This window comes from Lolium perenne, chromosome 1 (genome assembly GCF_019359855.2).
Source record: "Lolium perenne isolate Kyuss_39 chromosome 1, Kyuss_2.0, whole genome shotgun sequence".
Lineage (NCBI taxonomy): Eukaryota > Viridiplantae > Streptophyta > Magnoliopsida > Poales > Poaceae > Lolium > Lolium perenne.
The window spans coordinates 215,197,315-215,217,527 of NC_067244.2; the positions used below are offsets into that span (position 1 = coordinate 215,197,315).

At 49.8% G+C, this 20,213-nt stretch overlaps 1 protein-coding gene across 1 annotated transcript; it reads right to left on the reverse strand.

Annotated features, from left to right (window-relative positions):
* Nucleotides 1–1,333: 1,333 nt before the first annotated feature.
* Nucleotides 1,334–19,796, reverse strand: LOC127323730 (uncharacterized). The gene is made up of 5 exons (XM_051351854.2): nt 19,627–19,796; nt 19,314–19,516; nt 18,746–19,215; nt 2,698–2,787; nt 1,334–1,611 (listed from the first exon to the last, which is right to left on the reverse strand). Exons 1-5 carry the CDS (start codon nt 19,720–19,722, stop codon nt 1,496–1,498), a joined length of 975 nt encoding a protein of 324 aa, XP_051207814.1. The 5' UTR covers nt 19,723–19,796; the 3' UTR covers nt 1,334–1,495.
* Between the last annotated feature and the right edge of the window lie 417 nt (nt 19,797–20,213).

Genomic DNA, 20,213 nt, shown 5'->3' on the forward strand with positions numbered 1-20,213 from the left:
AACTTGTTATTTTTTGTACTTTGCAAGGAGCTTTTGTATTTTTGCAAATTTGGAAGTAGTTTTTTTTCGCTTACTTAACTTTCACGGAGCAACAAGCTTATCATATCATAAAACAGAACAAAAAAAAGCAAAATCATGTTTAGACTCCCGTTGCTAGCAATTTTAAGTTAGGCCCTTACGCTATGCTATTTAAATTAATAAATCCACAAACGGCCGATTGATACAATGTGTTCAGGAGAACAACTTATAAAATCTACGAGAACAAGCAAACCAAGAGAAATGGCAATAAAGTGCAACTTGAGAGGGCCAAAGAATTCGACCACTGGAGCGCTCGCTGAACATGGGAGGAGCAAAGGAGAGCCAAAACATGGGCGGTAACAAACAGGCAGAAAGGGCGATGTCTACTCCAACAAAGGCCGAGCAATGTCCAGTGGTCATATGTCTATCACCGAAGAGGGCCCATGCCCTGCTGAAAGGACTACACACTCTGAAAAGGGTGCCTCCGAGAAGGAGATGACACAAAGTGTTGCTGCCATTCCATCTGACAAGAAAACCAATTTTTTCACCCGGAGTCTATGGTGAGAGGTGTAGGGCGCCATGGCGATGCCTCCAAAAAGGAAAACAATGCACGAGAGCGTTGTCATCACTCCCCGACGTGTTTCCACCTACCTCCCGCAATACGAAAATCCCCCCTCCCGTAGGCTCGGTATCTCCTGAAATTGCCTTCTCGTGTACAGCTTTACATCCAACTAATAGAATCGAGCGAGCTCCTTGCTTGGGAGCACGCCGACAATACACGTGCACCCGCCACTACGCCGACGGCCACGTGGGCTCTGCCGAGGCAGATCTTGCCCGAGGGGCTACGCCGATGGCAACCCTCGGCGTAGCGTACGCCGATGGCCTCTCCAGGCTATGCCGAGGGCGCGCGGCCGTCGGCACACGGTGACATTCCTGTAGTGCGCGTGTTGGAACTCATCGACTTGCGATGGCGTAGGTACGACACTCCACGAACCTCCTATCCCCTGGACCGCGTCCTCCCTCTCCCTCCTCCTCCATGCAATCATCTTCTTTGCCCGATTCCATCCCTCCTCATCACTAGTAAGAACTAGCTTACAGGCAAAAATACACTAGTGGCACACCTAAAAGTGGTATGGGCAATACTACAAAACACTATCTGAAAAACAGAAGATCCGGATCCTTCGGGCAAAAAAATAGAAAAGTATACACTGCATCTGTAGGTAGTCGTAGAGAGATGCAAACACTATCTGAAAATTGTCACACCCCGGTTTTTGGAGCTGTAATGAAATGCTCGCAATTCCAGAAATTCCTCAAGTGCAAACACAAAGTGATTTCATTGCCAACAAAGCGTACAAGCTACAAACTTTATAACAGAACTGTGAAAAATATTTTACAAGGGTAGGGAGTCTAAGTGCAAAGTTTGAATTACAACCAAAAGAGACTATGTGTCACATGCATCCTCGAGCGCAAATGGGACCTAGATCTTGAAGTCAGCGTCATCGAAGTACCCGCCATAGGATTGTGCTTCTCCTTCGGGTAAATCTGAGATGTAGTGCTCCCCGCCAGAAGTTTGTGCTCCTCCTTCGGGTAAATCTGAGAGGGTTGGTGCAGTAATGAGAACATGAGAACACGGCGTACTCATCAAGCAAAATTGGGAGATGACTATAATAATTACATGTTTTGATATCAAAGAAGGGCTATAGGATTTTCTAATACATGGTGGATGCAAAATCCTAATCTACAACTTATTAGTAAAATTGTTTGTTCAGACTTTTTTTGGATAAAAAGTTTTATAATTTTCTTTATCAAAATCAACTCATGCCTTGCATTAGGAATCACCCTTAAAACACAAATTCATTAGCAGGAAGCATGACGTGTTTGAATACTATATATTTGTCATGACTCTGCAAATTTGCGCAGCTTTACCCACAAGATATTCACGCCTCCTTTTGTCACTGCGTTATAACACACCAATTGGTGTGTTGACAGAGTTGGAACAATAATTAAATTTCATCTTCTCTATAGTTTGAAATGCCTACCCAACAACTCAGAGTCACTCGCCTCTCATGAGCCAAGAGTGTTAACTTGGCGATTTGAGGTATTCTTGTTGTGACTCCTCAAGACGAGGCTCGCTTAATTGTTTCTACAGGCCTCCAAGAGAAAAGAAAAGACATGCAACTCTATAGTTGTCCATTGGATAGAGGCATAGAACTACTAAGCTAGGTTTGACGAGTCAAATTAATGGTCTGTGTTTTTCACTTGGCATGTAGTCTTACCCCGATGTTGCCACGAGTAAGGCAATCCATTACATTATCCTTACTTGGTTACTCACTTACTCTACGGATTGGGGTATGCATGGCTGCACGGTTAGTACATGAAGCCTCGTAATCTCTGTCGCTAACCCAACTAACGACAATTATTTTTCAAAACTTTATGCTATAAGATTTGATCTAGGATTACCAACATTCCTTGTAATATAGTCCTCATTATTGCAGCCTCCTCCCGGTGATATTATTTCTAGGATTTGAAGGTAAACATGGCCAACAGAAGCAACAATCAGGCTTATTTGTGGTATGCATTAACAAGTTTCATTGCATGTCATGCAAAAATGCAAGAAAAGTAGAAATATTTATCATATGTGCCATGCAGGATCAGCAGGGACAATGAAATGTGACTTGCCTGCTGTCCCGCACCCGTTCTGTTCTTCTAGATGAGGATCGACCTCAACTTGCAACTCCACTTCATACGCGTGTTCCACGTTACCTTGTCCTACTTGGAAAAAGATCCAAACATAAATAAAGTGCAGCTCACAAAATGCAAGCTAGGAACAAAATGTAATTAATTCTGAAACTTGAACTAAAAGATGAAGTGGAATTCAGGTTTAGGTACAAAGTGGAAACATGATTGTCTGGTGTTGCATTGAACTTAGTCAAATGTTCTACATTTGTTGGGCGAGGCATTGATTTGATAGGTGGAGTTTTACTAGATTGGGCTCAAGAAGAAAAGGGAATGCTTTTTTTTTTCTCTAAGATCAAAATGTTGCGAATTTATTAATCATTGGCCAAGTCAGAAGCCAGAGAGGTTACATTGAGTCTACAATGTAACCTGGGGGACGCCAAACCTAGTTTTACTTATATTATTGCCGAAGCCATACCTTGCTAAATGATGTGCCACCTTATTACATGAGCGTACGTGGTTGACCTGGTGATCAACAAAACACTACAAGAGGTTCTTGATGTCTTCGATCATCGGCCCATGGACCGATCGATCCAAATTCATGCCCCAAAGCATTGCCACAGCTCCAAGGCAATCCGTCTCTAGAACCAGTTTTGAAACACCTGCCTCCTCTGCAAGTTGAACAGCTCGCTGACAGGCTAAAAGCTCCGCCCTTTCCGTATCGACCACTTAAGGGAAAAAATGACATGCCCCTGCCGCAAAGCTGCCAGGGCGATCCCTTATGACCACACCACCACCTCGAAAAGTCGAGTTGCAAGGAAAATCACTATCAACGTTAGCTGTGTTGCAATCCACCTCAGGTATGGACCAGTGTCCATGCTTGCTAGTCGAGGGAGATGTCGGTATAGTCCTAGACGCTCTCCATTCTTCCAACAGAAACATTGTTCGTCGGATCGTGCGTTGCGGAACCTCAATGGATGCAGTGTCTCGCACATCATTTCTTGCTAGCCAGAGATGATAGACCGCCATCATGTTAACTACCAGTTCTTGCTCACCCAAACTATCCATCAAGTCCAACAACTAGCCCTTTAGGGCTCGATGTCCATGGATTATAGCCAGGTGGATTGCAGCTTCAAACCCGAGAGATCCAAGAGCAATTCCCGTGCTTTTATCGCATGTGGACAGTCCCAAAACTTCTGTTTCAGAGACTCTTCACGGTTACAAGCCACACAACAAACCCCTCCTTTATCTTCTGACGCCCGAGCTCGGCTCCAACAGCTACACCATTTTTTTTAGCAATCACCAATAGTGCACTTTCACCTTGCTAGGTACATCGGCTGTCCAAAGGGCTAGCCAACCTCTATTTCATCACAGCAATTGGAGGGACCCAGTCTGCCTACCTAAGAAAGCTTCAACTGAGACTTGGGTGGTATGCCATTTTAACACTAAATAGCCTCTTTTTGGTGTAATTCCATGCAAGATAGTCACTGGTTCTAGCAGGACCTACGGGTATCTTTAGAATGTCTTACGCATCCACATGAAATTGAGTTTCTCTCAACTTATCCTCATCCCATCTACGTGTCCATCCGACAGGAGAAACTCACTAACCTTCACCACATTCTTATCAAGTCGATGATCAAGTGGTTTTTTTTGCAGAAGTTCGCGAAATCCAATTATCCTCCCAATCCTTCAGGCTCTGGCCATGAACGATCCTCCACCCCAAGCCCTCATTCAGCAAGTCTCTCCCGTGCAGTATGCTCTCAATGTGGAGGACGCCCTCTTAGGACACTTTGCCTCCACAAAATTCCCATCCTTGAAGTACGTCGCACGTAGGACGTCTCGGGAGCAAAGAAAGTTTGGGTTCATGACAATCTTCTAGGCATATTTAGCTAAAACGACCTGGTTACAGGCAGCGTAGTCGCTAAACCCAATGCCTCTGTTTCTCTTCCCTGCATACATCCATTGCTAACTGATCCAATTAATGCACTTTACACTAGCCATCCAAAACCCTCCACCAGAAAAGGAAATGCTAATTGGGCTAACATGATGTGGTTCAATAGAGAGTTTCCACTTCTAACAAAAAAGAGAATTTCCTCCAACGTTCAGAAGGAACACAAAGTCTGCCTAGGTTTTAGGTAGAACGTGGGAGTGTTGCTATGGAATCAACACTTGTGTCACCGGCGAGGCTCGCCAACATATCAACACGATTAGGAGGATTTGCCATTCGAAAGACAAGCGGTACATGCTACAGGTGAAAAGATCATCCATGGTAGGGGTCATGGCCTGCTCATTGGTGTAACTGTATCACATGAAAACGAAGATGGATGAGGGTGGAAATTGTTTAGCCGAGTCATGGGATTGAAGAGAGGTAGAATAAGCAAGAACAAGAAAAGCCTTGAATTGCAAAAATGATATTTTAAAATGAGGGGCAATAAAATACTAAGGGAGCGAGACAACGTGAGTGGGAGGCGCCGGGCGCTCCTCTGCGCTCCCACTATTCGCCACCCCAGTGGCGGTGGTCTACCTCTCCGCTGGCGTCCCCTCTAGATTCGGCGACCTTGTATGCCCTCCCATCCCCCTTTCCCCTCTGTGGCACCATGTCAGTCGGAGGGTAGTGCTCCCAGATCTAGATGTTGTCCAGACATTGTTGAGGAGGAGGAGGAGGAGCTGACCTCGCTAGAGGCTCCTTGGGTCGCTCCTACTCCAATGTGGTCTGGGACATGTTACCAAGCCCACCGTGAGCAATGTCCCTGGAGGTTCTGCAAGGCGGTGGTGGCATGCAGACCACTTGCTTGACAGTTGACCTCGGTGGTGGTGCAGCCGGATTCGGCGTGTTTCAGCCTGGAGACGCACAACATGGATACAGAGGTCATCGGGGGCCGCTACCCAAGCACGCCCATCCTGTCTCTCTTGGTTTTGGTGGGTGTGCCGGCCGGCCTCGCGGGGCTCTGTTTTAACTACGTGGAGCCGGGCCATGTGGTCGGCGTCTGCGAAGGGAGGAGGTGCCTCAACTGCAAGAGTGAGCACCATATCACCCGCCAGTGTCCGACGGTTGGCCCTCAAGTTGATGCAGTGGTGGTGTTTTGTGCGCCACCACCTCCGCCGCTCACGGTATTAGCGCCCTCCGCTCCATGGGCTGGGCCTTTCACGCCCACGCTTCACAGGGTGTTGCACGGCAACGGTTGGGTCCAAAGGAGGTGGATGCGTCAGTGGCCCCTCCTCCATGATGTTAGCAAGGTTTTCATAGAAATGTCATATCAACATGGACTACGTCGGGTGCGGAAGTTGCACGCAACACTGCCACTCCGACAAGAACGGGTGACGCGTGGTTACCCCTTGTATGAACATGGTCTACGGTGCGACAAGGAGCTACGTTGGCGGTAGGTCACCCGGCTAGGGTGCAAGGAGGACAGAGGAAGGGGTCACGGCAGCGTACGACATGGCACACACGACACGGGAAAGATTCATCATTAACGGACAACACATGTGGATGAGATATAAAGGGCCCTTAGTTGGAGTCTAGTGGCTTACATCTCCAGGACGAGAAGGTCGGAGGGCACCGCTCAGGCCTCCGACGCCATTCTGGAACAATTCCTGGCATTGGAGAGGCATTTTTTCGTCGACCTGCTCTGGCCAGCAGATTTCCTTCTTGTCTTTGACACAAGGGCCAACTAGGACACTTTTCTTATAGCCAAGCCGCTCGATGGCCACGATATCTTTCTCAGGTTTGGTATCTGGAACCAACAGCTCCAGATGACTAGACACATGTTTCTCTTCGATGTGCACCTGGAGGTGGTCGGAGTGCCACCGGTGGCGGGGAGCTTCGACGGAGCCAAGTCAATTCTTGGTTCATCTCCATGGGTGGAGCGGCTAGGCACTAATACATCTAGTAGAGCCAACATGGGTAGCTTTAAAATCACTGCCTAAAAGATGATCCAATCCCGATATGCTCCTTTTTGAGGAGGAAGATGATGGCCTCCTACTCCCGAACAAGGTGGCGCTGCTGGATTTTGAGGAGGTGGTTCACTTGGTGCGGGTGGAAGATACGGCTGGCCCTGTCATCTCGGCTGAGCACATCTCTTGCGCCAGCGTCCCTAAAAATGGTTTTGGTAGCAACAACAACGGAGGTAGGGTCAACGATGATCGGGGAACCGGTCCTTCGCCAAGGGAACACACAAAATGCATTCCTCCAATTCCCGTGGCCCACCTGTCTCCGGCTTGGCGCCACCAAATCACCAGTGGAGGGGAGGTGCAGCCCTGGACCCCTTGTGCATGATGTGGTCGTGGGCCCTTGTCCCATCTTCGGGTCTGCTCTGGAAGGTGGCGAAAAGACTGGAGCCCGAATTGAAATCATGGAAAAGTTGGTGGGTACAACTGCATGGTGGCCGGTGGATGGAGCGCGCTGGAGAGATGGGGAGTTCCGATCCGTGCTCTGTCTCGACCATGCTGCAAGACAAAGACTCGCAAGTGGCTCGTCGATCTAACTCCTGCCGTGCAAACTCTTCTTTGGTCCAAGACCAGGGCCCTAGGTTATGTCAGCCTCCTGGTCCTGGTTTACATTGGACCTTTATGTGGCCAACACTCCTCCTAAGACCCCGTTTCCTAAAGTGGAGGAAGGTAAGATCATGGAGCATGAAGACCATTGCCAGATGGTAGCCACTCCTTTATCGATGCCCGCAACCACGAGTGATACAAGCTGAGGAATGATGTCCTACTCCCTCGGCCCGTGCCTAGGAAGCCGAGGAAGAATAAACCCTCCTTTTTGTGGTTCGACGTAGTTCTCATGTCATCGATCACTTCACGCTAGGAACCTCAATCAAGCAGCAACAGAAAACCTTGATGATTCAGTTGGAAATCATTCGGGGGGGGGGGGGGGGGGGTGAGGTCAGTGGGGATGCACTATTGGCGTACTTGCGCTACTTCGAGGAGACGCTGGTTTGTTCACTCCAGTTCTCTGTACTAGCTAGCCATGTCATACATGTTTTTATCGATTTTAGTGTGGAATATCCGTGGCCTAAACTTTTGGGCACGGTGTGATACTAAGTGGTTTGTCTCCTGGGTGCGAGTATGGTGCTTTCCAGGAAACAAAGTTGCAGGTGCTTTCCCGTGCCATTGGACCGATGACTCGGCAGGGAGTTCAAAATTAAGTTTCTTCTTCCTCGCCGCCAATGTCACTCGAGGGTTATTCTTCTTGCGTGGAAATCTAATGTGGCGTCCCTCTCCATACCGCACTATTTTGGCAACGCTATCACGACGAGGGTTGGCGAAGTAGGGTCCACTAGGTGGTGGCTCACTGGCATTTATGACCCACAGATTGATGCCAACAAAATGCCTCTTTCTTCAAGAGCTCAAGGATATCAGGGACTTGCACCCATGACCTATGGCCATGGCTAGCGATTTTAACCTTCTTTCGATCCCCCGTATAAGAACAATGCCAAGCTAAACGGGAACATGATGGAAAGTTTTGTTGTCTTGTCACGGAGTTGGACCTCAAGGAGTTCTACTTAATGGGAGCCGATACACATCATCTAATGAGCGGGAGCGGGTGATGCGGTAGACTGTGAGGTGGAGTTCTTTTCCTCTTTCTTAACGGCTATGGGATCCTCCATATCAGATCATAGCACATTGCTTCTCAGCTTGGCGACAAAGCTGAAGTTGGGGCGATGCTTGCTCTTTGAGGCTTTCTAGCCCAAGGTGGAGGGTTTCTTGGAGGTTGTGGAGAGCGCTTGGGTGGCAGGGCCAACCATTGCTAACTATTTAAAGTGCATGTCCGATAAGCTGGTCGCCACCTCCAAGGCCCTAACACGATGGAATGATCGCTTCATCAACATTAACAAGAAGCATATCATGTTGGCCAATGAGCTCATCCTTCGCCTAGATGTGGCTACAGAGTCGAGGGCGCTCTCGCCGGAAGAAAGGAGCTTCTGAAAGCTCTTCAAACGGAAGCTCCTGGGCCTTGCCTCATTTAAGCAGTGGTCGAGGATCATGTGGCTGGCGGAGGAGGATGGTTAAAGCAATTTCTTCCAGCTTCACGCTAATCACATGTATCGGAAGAACTTCATTGCGAACCTCAAAGTGAATGGCGTGCTTGTCACTGACCAAAATGCGAAGGCCGGAGCAGTGGACGCCTTTTAAGGTGAGCTTTTGGGCACGTAACCAGACCATGGGTTCTCTCTCGATCTGGACTACCTGGAGGTTCTAACGCATGACCTCTCATACCTTGAGGTGCCATTCTCTGAGGAAAGAGGTCTCGGCGTTATCCGCTCTCGGGAGCTTGACAAAGTGCCGGGGTCAGATGGCTTCTCTGGTAGGTTCTACGTGGCTTGTTGGCACATGATCAAGCATGATGTTATGGAGTCATTTTAGTCTCTGTGGGGTGGTCATTGCAGAGGGTTGCATGCTGCTAACCAGGCCCTGGTTTCCCTCCTGCTCAAGGATTTCCGTCCCATAAGTCTCATTCATAGTGTGGCGAAGCTCGTGGCTAAAGTACTCTCATCTCACCTTACCCCTCATATGGTGGAGATCGTGGGCCCCCAACAGAGCATGTGCATACGTAGACGATGTCTCCATGACAACTTCCAGCTGGTGCAACTTACGGCGCGGAAGCTTCACGCGCTGAAGAGGGATGCCATCCTACTCAAGCTTCATATCACATAAGCTTTTGACATAATGGAATTGGGCCTTTCTCCTAGAAGTGTTGGCCATGCTGGGATTTGGCCACATGTGGGTCACCATGATATGTGGGCTTTTTGGAACCACATCTACACGCGTCGTGGTTAACGACATTGCTGGAGGTCTAATCTTTGACCGGCGTGTGGTGCACTAGGGGGTTCTGCTCTGGCCCCTTCTGTTCGACACGGTTATGGATGTCCTTCACCTGATGTTTGAGTGAGTGGAGGCAGACAGCCTGCTGTTATCACCAGAATTTGACCAAGTCAGAGGTGGGCCACGATCAAGATGGGCTTGAAGATTATATACGGAAGAAATACGTGGATCGGCCTTATATGCAAAGTTGGGCTAGATTGCCCATATATCTGTAATATAGTAGATCGTATCTTAGATAGAGTTTTACCCGTGCACGGTTAGGTGCACGCCTAAGTTAGAAAGTCCCCTGGACTATAAATATGTATCTAGGGTTTATGGAATAAACAACAACCAACGTTCAACCACAAATCAATCCTGGCGCATCGCCAACTCCTTCATCTTGAGGGTTTCTACCGGTAAGCATCATGCTGCCTAGATCGCATCTAGCGATCTAGGTAGCACAGGCTTATGTTGTTCAAACGTTGCTCGTACTGAAGCCTTTTTGATGGCGAGCAACGTAGTTATCTTAGATGTGTTAGGGTTAGCATTGTTCTTCGTATCATATGCTATCGTAGTGCAACCCTTGCATATCTAGCCGCCCTCACACCTATCTTAGGTGTGGGGGCACCCGCTTGATCTTTATTTAGTAGATCCGATCCGTTACGGTTGCTCCTTGTTCTACAAGGATTAGTTTAATATCTGCAATAGTTAGGCCTTACAAAGGGTTGGAGGATCCAGCGGCACGTAGGGTGTCGTTTGCTAGTCCTAGACAGGATGTTCCGGGGATCAACCTCGTGTTGGTTTTTAGGCCCTATCTAGGATCGGCTTACGATCACCGTGCGTGGCCGCGAGGCCCAATCGTGAGTAGGATGATCCGATTATGCGGTGAAAACCCTAAATCGTCGTAGATCGTTTTAGCTTCATCTTGATCAAGCAGGACCACCATATATTCGTGCACCTCGTACGAATCATGGGTGGATCGGCTCCTTGAGCCGATTCACAGGATAACCTGAGAGCCGATCGAGGCTCGTATTTAATGTTTACGTGTATGCCATGCAGGAAACTAAGCGAGGCATCTCCATCACCTTCCTGACCAGGTATAGGTCAGGTGGCACGCCCTTGCATCAGCATCGGACGTGTGTACCAGAGGCTTTGCGGGCCGTCGCTCGGAGGGACCAGGGCCAGCCGCAGCCCTAAGTTGTTCCCGGCTCTACGGTGTTGCCCGTCGCTGCCCGCCGGTGGGTTTTGACCGCAACACATTCTGGCACGCCCGGTGGGACAAGCTTCGACATCAACCACCTCGCCATCTACATCTGAGATGGCGGACGGCACTCCAGTCACGTACGAGGATCTGACCGACGAGCTCAAGAAGAAGTATGACGAGGTCAAAGCCATCCTCGAAGCCGACCTCATCGGCTCTTTTCACAGAACCCGTTCACATGGCATCCGGTGGAAAGGGTTCTCACCGGAAGGCGCGCTCGATGGAGTGGACCTATCCGTCCCGTCAGAAGAACGTACCAGGTCCCTGCGCCAGGAGATTAGCTGCATGGTGACTCACTCGCTGCATCGCCATTCTGAGAGCCTGGTGAATACTTTGGAGCATGTTGCTTTTCGGATGATCCAGGAGGTAATGAAGCATCAGCACTTTCTATTAGGACCAGCTCTCAGGACCTACCAAGGAGAAGTGCCACTTCAGCCCCGTCCACCGTCGTCATTCGCATTGGCGGCACCAGAAGTGCCTAATCCACCGTCATGCGCCGCTGACACGGTTGAAGACACTTACCCCGGGAGGTGCCAGCCAAGATACTCGTTCAACATCAACATGGTAGAACTGGGGCACCTCCCTGATGAGGGTGGAGACGAGGGCAGCTGCTCTCATAGCGAAGATAAGGAAGAAGCTGCTCCACGCGATCGGCCCCGACACTGCCAAAAGATCCTGGTGATGATCAAGATGGAAGCCGATTCTAGCGATCGGCCTGTATTATCCATACCACCTGCTCTCCCAGTATGTGGCGTCGACCTCACAGGTGACGGAAAGCTAGGGTATGGGTTTACATCGGCTGATGAGGTAGAGGAAGTCGACATTGGTCCTGGGGATAAGCCGCGACCGACTTTTATCAGCAAGAAGTTGGATCCACAGCTCAGGGGACAGATGATAGCTCTGTTGAAGAAATACCCAGATTGCTTTGCATGGGATTACACGGAGATGCCTGGGTTGGACAGGAGCATCATTGAACACCGGCTCCCCCTTAAGAAAGGATTTCGGCCGTTCCAACAACGAGCACGTCAGATGAGGGCCGAAATCCTGGAAGAAGTCAAGAAAGAGATCGAGAAGATGTTGGCCGCCGGGTTCATCAGGCCATGCAGGTATGCTGAGTGGATCTCCAGTATCGTTCCTGTAGAGAAGAAGGACGGCCGATGGCGTGTGGCCATCGATTTCAGAGATCTCAATAGAGCCACTCCAAAGGACGAATATCCGATGCCGGTGGCAGAGACGTTGATAAATGCCGCTGCTGGCCACAAGGTGTTGAGCTTCATGGATGGCAACGCCGGCTATAACCAGATCTTCGTGGCTCCAGAAGATATACACAAGACCGCATTCAGAGTACCAGGAGCAGTAGGTTTGTTTGAATATGTGGTCATGACCTTTGGGTTGAAGAATGCTGGTGCAACGTACCAACGAGCCATGAATTATATATTTCATGATCTGATCGGTAAGTTGGTGGAGATCTATATCGACGACGTGGTAGTCAAATCTGTCTCCATGGGGGGACACTTGGATGATTTACGGCGCGTCCTAGACCGAACTCGGAAATTCGGACTGAGAATGAATCCGAAGAAGTGTGCTTTTGGCGTGACGGCTGGTCAATTCCTAGGTTTTCTGGTTCATGAACGGGGAATTGAGATCGGCCTGAAAAGTCAGGAGGCGGTGCGTACCATGCAGCCGCCAACCACGAAGAAGGAGCTCCAACGTCTCATCGGCAAGATCAATTTTATCCGACGATTCATCTCTAATCTGTCAGGGCGAATCGAGCCGTTCATTGCGCTGGTGAAGACTAAATCTGATGACGAGTTTCACTGGGGGGCAGAACAGCAACAGGCGTTTGATGAGATTAAGCGGTATCTGACGACGCCGCCTGTGCTAGTTCCGCCCCAGCAAGACAGGCCGTTCTACATCTACTTGTCAGTAGCTGACACATCCATCGCTTCGGTGGTGGTGCAACTCTACGAGGGCGTTGAAAAGGTCGTTTTCTACCTCAGCAGAAGGATGCTGGACGCGGAGACAAGATATCCTGAGGTCGAGAAACTTTGCCTCTGCCTGTTCTTTACCTGCACCAAGCTTCATCACATCCTTTTGACGGCAGAGATCATCGTCATATGCAAGTCAGATGTTGTCAAGCACATGTTGTCGGCCCCTGTTTTGAAAGGCCGACTTGGTAAGTGGATGTTTGCGTTGTCAGAGTTCGATCTCCGGTATCAGCCTGCGAAAGCAGTCAAGGGACAAGCATTGGCCGATCTTATCGCTGAACGGATCAGTACCAATATAGCAGCACTATCTATACGTGCATGGGCTATGTTCTTCGATGGATCGATTTGTGACGATGGTTGTGGCATCGGCATTCTACTCGTGTCGCCTCGGGGGGCAGAATACTCCTTCTCCATCAGATTATCTACCCCTTGCACCAACAATGTAGCAGAATATGAGGCAATACGTAAGGGAATGGAGTTGCTACTGGAAGCCGGAGCAGAAGCAGTAGAGCTTTTTGGAGACTCCAAGTTGGTAATTAACCAGCTCACGGATGAATATAAGTGCGAAAGTGAATCGCTTTTCCCATATTGGGTGGAATGCCGTGAGTTGATGACGCAGTTTCAGTACATCAACTTTAATTGGGTCCCAAGATCCCAAAATGCCGAGGCCAACAATCTCGCACAAATGGCGTCAGGTTATATAGATATATCTGACGGGTCGGAGGTTTAGGTACAATTCCTGGAACAGGATGATTGGAGAGCCGAAATCTTCAATTATTTAAAAGATTCGGCTCGGGGGGCACCTAAACGGATAAGGTACAAAGCCATGAAGTATGTCCTCATAGGAGACGATATGTTCTACAGGACGTTGGAAGGGTTACTACTTAAGTGCCTGGGGCCAACTGAGTCTAATCGGCTCTTACATGAGGTGCACGAAGGCGCCTGTGGAACTCATCAGTCGGCTCATAAGATGAAGTGGTTAATCAGGCGATCAGGGTTTTATTGGCCCACCATGCTTGAAGATTGCTTCAATTATTACAAGGGGTGCCAAGCGTGCCAGATGTTCGGGAAGATTCAGATGGTACCAGCATCAGCGATGAACCCTATCATCAAGCCTTGGCCGTTTCGGGGGTGGGGCATGGATATGATCGGCAAAATCCATCCGGCATCGAGCAAAAAACATGAATGGATTTTGGTTATCACAGATTACTTCACCAAGTGGGTGGAAGCCGTCCCTATGAAAAAGGTGAAATCAGAAGATGTGATCAAATTTGTGAAAGAGCACGTCATTCATAGGTTCGGGATTCCCCAAACTATCACGACCGATGGAGGTTCGGTCTTTGTTTCTAAAGAATTCAGGAAGTTCTGTGATGACATGGGGATTAAACTGATCCGATCATCCCCGTACTATGCTCAAGCTAATGGGCAGGCTGAAGCGTCCAATCAGAGTCTAATCAAGCTGATCAAGAGGAAAATCGACGAGAACCCTAGGGATTGGCATGAGAAGTTGTCAGAAGCATTATGGGCCTACCGCATGTCGTGCCATGGAGCTATAAAGACTTCGCCATACCAGCTTGTCTATGGACAGGAAGCCGTATTACCTTGGGAAATTACGGCTGGATCAAGACGTGTCACGTTTCAGAATGATCTGACAGCTGAAGAATATGCAGCCTTGATGAGTGACACTATTGAGGACGCAACAGAGCTTAGGCTTTGGTCGTTGGAGAAGATTAAGGAGAACAAAGCCAGGGTGGCTCGTGCCTACAATAAAAAGGTTAGACCAAAGGAGTTTCAAGTTGGTGATCTAGTATGGGAAGCTGTGTTGCCGTTAGGAACCAGGGACAAGGCATATGGCAAATGGTCTCCTAATTGGCACGGTCCGTACAAAGTTGTCCAGGCCTTGAAGGGTAATGCATACATGTTGGAAGAGTTGGACGGCGAGAAGTTCCCAGTAGCTGTAAATGGTCAACATCTCAAGAAGTATTTCCCAAGCATGTGGGATGACGGGCAGTAAGATGTGAGGGCCGATTTAAAATCGGCCAGTAAAAAAAAAAAATCACAGCCGATGCGCAGGCATCGACTTGAGAAAACGTGTGGAGATAACAGTATGCAAATACAGCCGATGCACGAGCATCGACTTCAGAATAACAAAGCCGATACGCTGATATCGACTCTAGAGGAATAAGCTCAAACTAGCAAGTTAACAGAATCGGTTCAGACCAGAAATCATGATGTGTGAGACGAGTCTCTTAGTGGTTGCTGAGGAATTCATTCTGATGGTTTGGACGAGAATTAGGCCTATTGAGGCCTGTTGGACTGCGTGTTTAGGCAACAGCTTGGCCTCGGATCGCAATACGAGCCGATGTTCTGCTATCGGCTCTCTGTTCAGCAGCCCCATTCGACGATCGGCAAGGTTGACAAGGAAGCGAAATTAATTAAGAGATTTTTCTTCATTAATAGGGGGATTCCTTACAAAGAAAGAGCCGATTGCTCAGGGGAGAAGAGGGCAAAAGCCAACTACTACTACTGATCCCTAATCTAGGGGCCATTGTTGCCCTCGTCGTCGCTACCTCCGGCGCAGCTGCTGAGAGGCTCCTCATCGGAGCTTCCGTAGCCTTCTACGGGAGCCTCATCTTCCTCATCGTCGTCATCGCTGTCGTCGTCCCACCAGGTGCGGAGGCGCTTCGCTGGTGGGTAACCTTCAAGGGAGTCTTCGTCGTCGTCGTCTTCCTCCGCCTCTTCCTCGGAAGAGGTGAAATCGTCCCAGGAGAAGCGGTCGTCCTCGCTCTCCGCCTCCTCTTCCCCTTCGACGAGGAATTGAAGGTCGCCCTCTCCGTCGGTCAGGGATTTGTCATCCTCAGACCAGATGGAGGAATCGTGTTCCTCCTTGTCCCACGTCGTCGGGGCGAGAATGTCGTGCGCCGCCAACAAGCCCCACTCCGGCGTCGGCTCGCGGGAGGAGGAGGAGTCGGAAAAGACCGACGAGGTGGAAGAGGAAGAAGAGGAAGACATGGCTATGGGAGATTGGGGGTTTTTTGGGTGCCGATGGCCAGAACAGAGCAAGATGATGAAGTGGCAAACTGCTCAGAGCGGTTAAATAAAGGGGCTATAGTAGAAATTCAATGCCACAGCAGTTCCCGAGGAGGCGGTGCCCAAAGACAACGGTCAAATCACGCGGAATAGTTGAGAAGACAGGGCATCATGATGAAGAATGCTGCGACGGTTCTGCTCTGCCATGACATGTCCCGACGAAGAAAAAACGGAGTGATTTTGGAATTATCAATTCCAAAACCAGGGGGGCATGTGTTATCACCAGAATTTGACCAAGTCAGAGGTGGGCCACGATCAAGATGGGCTTGAAGATTATATACGGAAGAAATACATGGATCGGCCTTATATGCAAAGTTGGGCTAGATTGCCCATATATCTGTAATATAGTAGATCGTATCTTAGATAGAGTTTTACCCGTGCACGGTTAGGTGCACGCCTAAGTTAGAAAGTCCCCTGGACTATAAATATGTATCTAGGGTTTATGGAATAAACAACAACCAACGTTCAACCACAAATCAATCCTGGCGCATCGCCAACTCCTTCATCTTGAGGGTTTCTACCGGTAAGCATCATGCTGCCTAGATCGCATCTAGCGATCTAGGTAGCACAGGCTTATGTTGTTCAAACGTTGCTCGTACTGAAGCCTTTTTGATGGCGAGCAACGTAGTTATCTTAGATGTGTTAGGGTTAGCATTGTTCTTCGTATCATATGCTATCGTAGTGCAACCCTTGCATATCTAGCCGCCCTCACACCTATCTTAGGTGTGGGGGCGGCACCCCGCTTGATCTTTATTTAGTAGATCCGATCCGTTACGGTTGCTCCTTGTTCTACAAGGATTAGTTTAATATCTGCAATAGTTAGGCCTTACAAAGGGTTGGAGGATCCAGCGGCACGTAGGGTGTCGTTTGCTAGTCCTAGACAGGATGTTCCGGGGATCAACCTCGTGTTGGTTTTTAGGCCCTATCTAGGATCGGCTTACGATCACCGTGCGTGGCCGCGAGGCCCAATCGTGAGTAGGATGATCCGATTATGCGGTGAAAACCCTAAATCGTCGTAGATCGTTTTAGCTTCATCTTGATCAAGCAGGACCACCATATATTCGTGCACCTCATACGAATCATGGGTGGATCGGCTCCTTGAGCCGATTCACAGGATAACCTGAGAGCCGATCGAGGCTCGTATTTAATGTTTACGTGTATGCCATGCAGGAAACTAAGCGAGGCATCTCCATCACCTTCCTGACCAGGTATAGGTCAGGTGGCACGCCCTTGCATCAGCATCGGACGTGTGTACCAGAGGCTTTGCGGGCCGTCGCTCGGAGGGACCAGGGCCAGCCGCAGCCCTAAGTTGTTCCCGGCTCTACGGTGTTGCCCGTCGCTGCCCGCCGGTGGGTTTTGACCGCAACACCTGCTGACTGAGCTTGCTTCGAGTGGATTCCGGCATCTAACCTTGATGTATGCATACGATGTGGTAACCTTCGTCCGCCCAATGAAAGTGGACCTACTAGCATGTGCCTCCATTGTGGAAGACTTTGGCGTGGCTTCTGGCCTCCGCACCAATATGGCCAATGTTCCCTTCATTCTATTCGATGTTTGCCAGAGCAAGTGGAGTTAGCCCGCATGATCCTCGGCTGTGAGGTGGCCTCCTTCCCTATCAAATACTTAGGTTTGCCTCTTGGTATGAGAAAGGTGTCGGCTGCTCAGCTGCAGCCATTAGTGTATAGCGCGGTCAGTCGGGTACACCTGTGGTGCGCGAAGCTCCTCACCCGTGGAGGTAGGCCTATGTTGGTCCAGACCACTTTCTGCGCGATTCCTTTTCACGCCATGATGTCTCTTGACTTCCCCTGAACGTCCTAGAAGCTCTTATGAAGCTCTGTAGGGCTTTCATGTGGAAAGGCTGGTAGGAGTTCCACGGCGGACATTGCCTAGTGGCGTGGGATAAGGTCGCCTCCCCAAAGTGCTTTGACAGACTGAGCATCCCTAATCTTCATATCCTATATCTTGCCATTCACTATCGTTGGGCCTGGCTCCAAAAGGTGGACCCGACTAAGGCGTGGTCAGATTTTAACATTCAGATGCCGAGCTTATGCACTGCCATCTTTGACTCGACCACATGTTATGTGCTTGGAAATGGTGAGCGAGCTCGTTTCTAGAAGGATCGATGACTAAATTGGGCCAGGATTGTGGACATCACCGCCAAATGTGGCCAAGTTGGTCTCCAAGAGGAGGGCCAACGCTTGCTCGGTCAAGGACGACCTAGGCGGACAATGGTTTCGATATTGCGGGCCTGATATGGGGGAGGACGCCTTCATGGAGTTCTTCTTACTGTGACATAGGCTAGCTAACGTCGTTCTTGTTCAGGATCGGGATGATAGGTGGTTTGGAGATAGATGTTACTCATCGAAGTCAGCATATGAGGCCTTCTTTGCTAGTTCAGTGAAAGACACCATTAGGAATGATATTTTGCGCTCTAGGGCCCCTTATAGTGGCAAGTTGTTCGTGTGGCTCGTCTCGAGGAACCGCTGTTGCACGGCGGACAATCTGCAACGTCGGGGCCTCCTCACCCGCGGCATGCCCACTGTGTAACCAGGAACTAGAGACCTTGCAACATCTGCTCTTAGGTTCTGTTGTTGCTAGGAAGGTTTGGTCTTGTACGTTTCGACGTTGGGGAAGGTTGGAGTGGCTACCAGAAGGAGATGCGGACCTCGGTGGACGTCTTGTCCATGCCCCACAGCACACCCCCAATACCGTGAGCAGCCTTTTGGTGGGCTGCTGCCACTGGCCTTTCTTTGGTTTTCTTGTATCTGATTGATAAATCTTTTGATGGTGTATTTTTACAGAAATATTTTAAAATGAAGATTTCAGGGTTGTTATGTAGCCTTGTGTAGTTGTGTTGTGTGGGAGGAGGCCGGAGGGAGCTGCCCGTTGGGCGCTTTCCCGCACATACCCTGGGGAGGAGCTGAGGACTGCTGGTACTTTGGAGGACGAGGCTTCTGCATGAACTTTGGCGGCGGCGCCTGTCCGAATCCCTGGGGACGAGGCTGCTGCGTGAACTTGGGCGGCGGCGCCTGCCCGTAATCCTGGGGACGAGGCTGTTGCGGGACTTGTGGCTTCCCCATGGCGATCCCGGCGGCGGCCGCCGGCCGCGGCTCGTCTCCTATCTTATTTGGCGCGGCGGCCGCCGGCACCTGCTCGCCGGCTCCCGTATTTGGCGCGGTCGCTGCGACCGTCTGGATACCGAGCATGAGGTAGGAGGTGATCCCTAGGGCCGTGGCGACGAGCGTGAGCACAGCCCCGCTGGCAAAGATGCCGCCCCTGGGGACGTCGCACAGCCCGTACGAGTGACCATCCCGCCAACCCTGGGCGTTCGCCGCCGCGCCCGCGGCGAGCAGCGCGAACGCGATGACGGCCGCGATCCTGCACGCACGTTTTGGTCAGTAGCGGCGGTTCGTCACGCGCGCCGCGATACGCCTGCTTGCTCCAGCTAGCTAGCGCTTAGAAGGTGGAACACTCACCATGAGGCGACGGCGCACACGACGCCGATGATCCGGTTCTTCTCGGAGGGGATGGCGCGGGAGTGGCAGAATCCGCAGCAGCCGCCGACGACCGCGAAGATGATCTGAGCAATTATCAGGAAGATGGTCGCGCAGATCCCTAGCCCCCGCGCCGGCTTAGCCGGATAGTAGCACTGCCCATAGTACCACAGAACGTCCGAAGACTGCGAGAACCCACAAGAATCCAAGATGTCTATAATACAGTTCAACAAAATACACACACGTGTACATGATGCATCAATAGGTAGTGAGTGTGCAGCGTGTGCTAGCTTACGGTGAGCTTTGTGCCTTCGGCGGAGAACCCCAGGATGGCACTCAGCACCCAGAGAGAAGCCACGACCGCGAGCACGATGATCCTCTTCTGGTCCATTTTCCTGATCTCTTTCGATCTGGTTGAAGCACAAAGGTGTGTACGGAAGTTTATATAGAGAGCTGGCTCTTGGGCATCTAGATAGGCTACCAATTTCCTTTTTTCTTATTTTGTAGCCCCAGCCTCTGCATCAAAGTGATACACACGGTTTTCTTTAGCATAAAGTAATAGTATCAAAGTATATTACAAGTTAATTGTCATATAAAGTTGCAACATGAATTAACCAATGAAATAAAGAAGCTAAAGAGTATATAATTATCTTGAATTCTAAGTGATTGGCGCCAACTACTCTAGTTGAAGATAGCCAATACGATCGCCATCAGTCGAGTGCAACCAAAGCTCATACTGCTCCGCATGAAGAAGGAAAAACCACTTGTGAATCCAATACAAAGATCACATTTGGATACACGGCCAAATGATGACCAAAGAATATGCGTGTTGAACAAGCAAACATAGCCCTTAGATAGCTGAGCTAATGGAGACATAAGAGA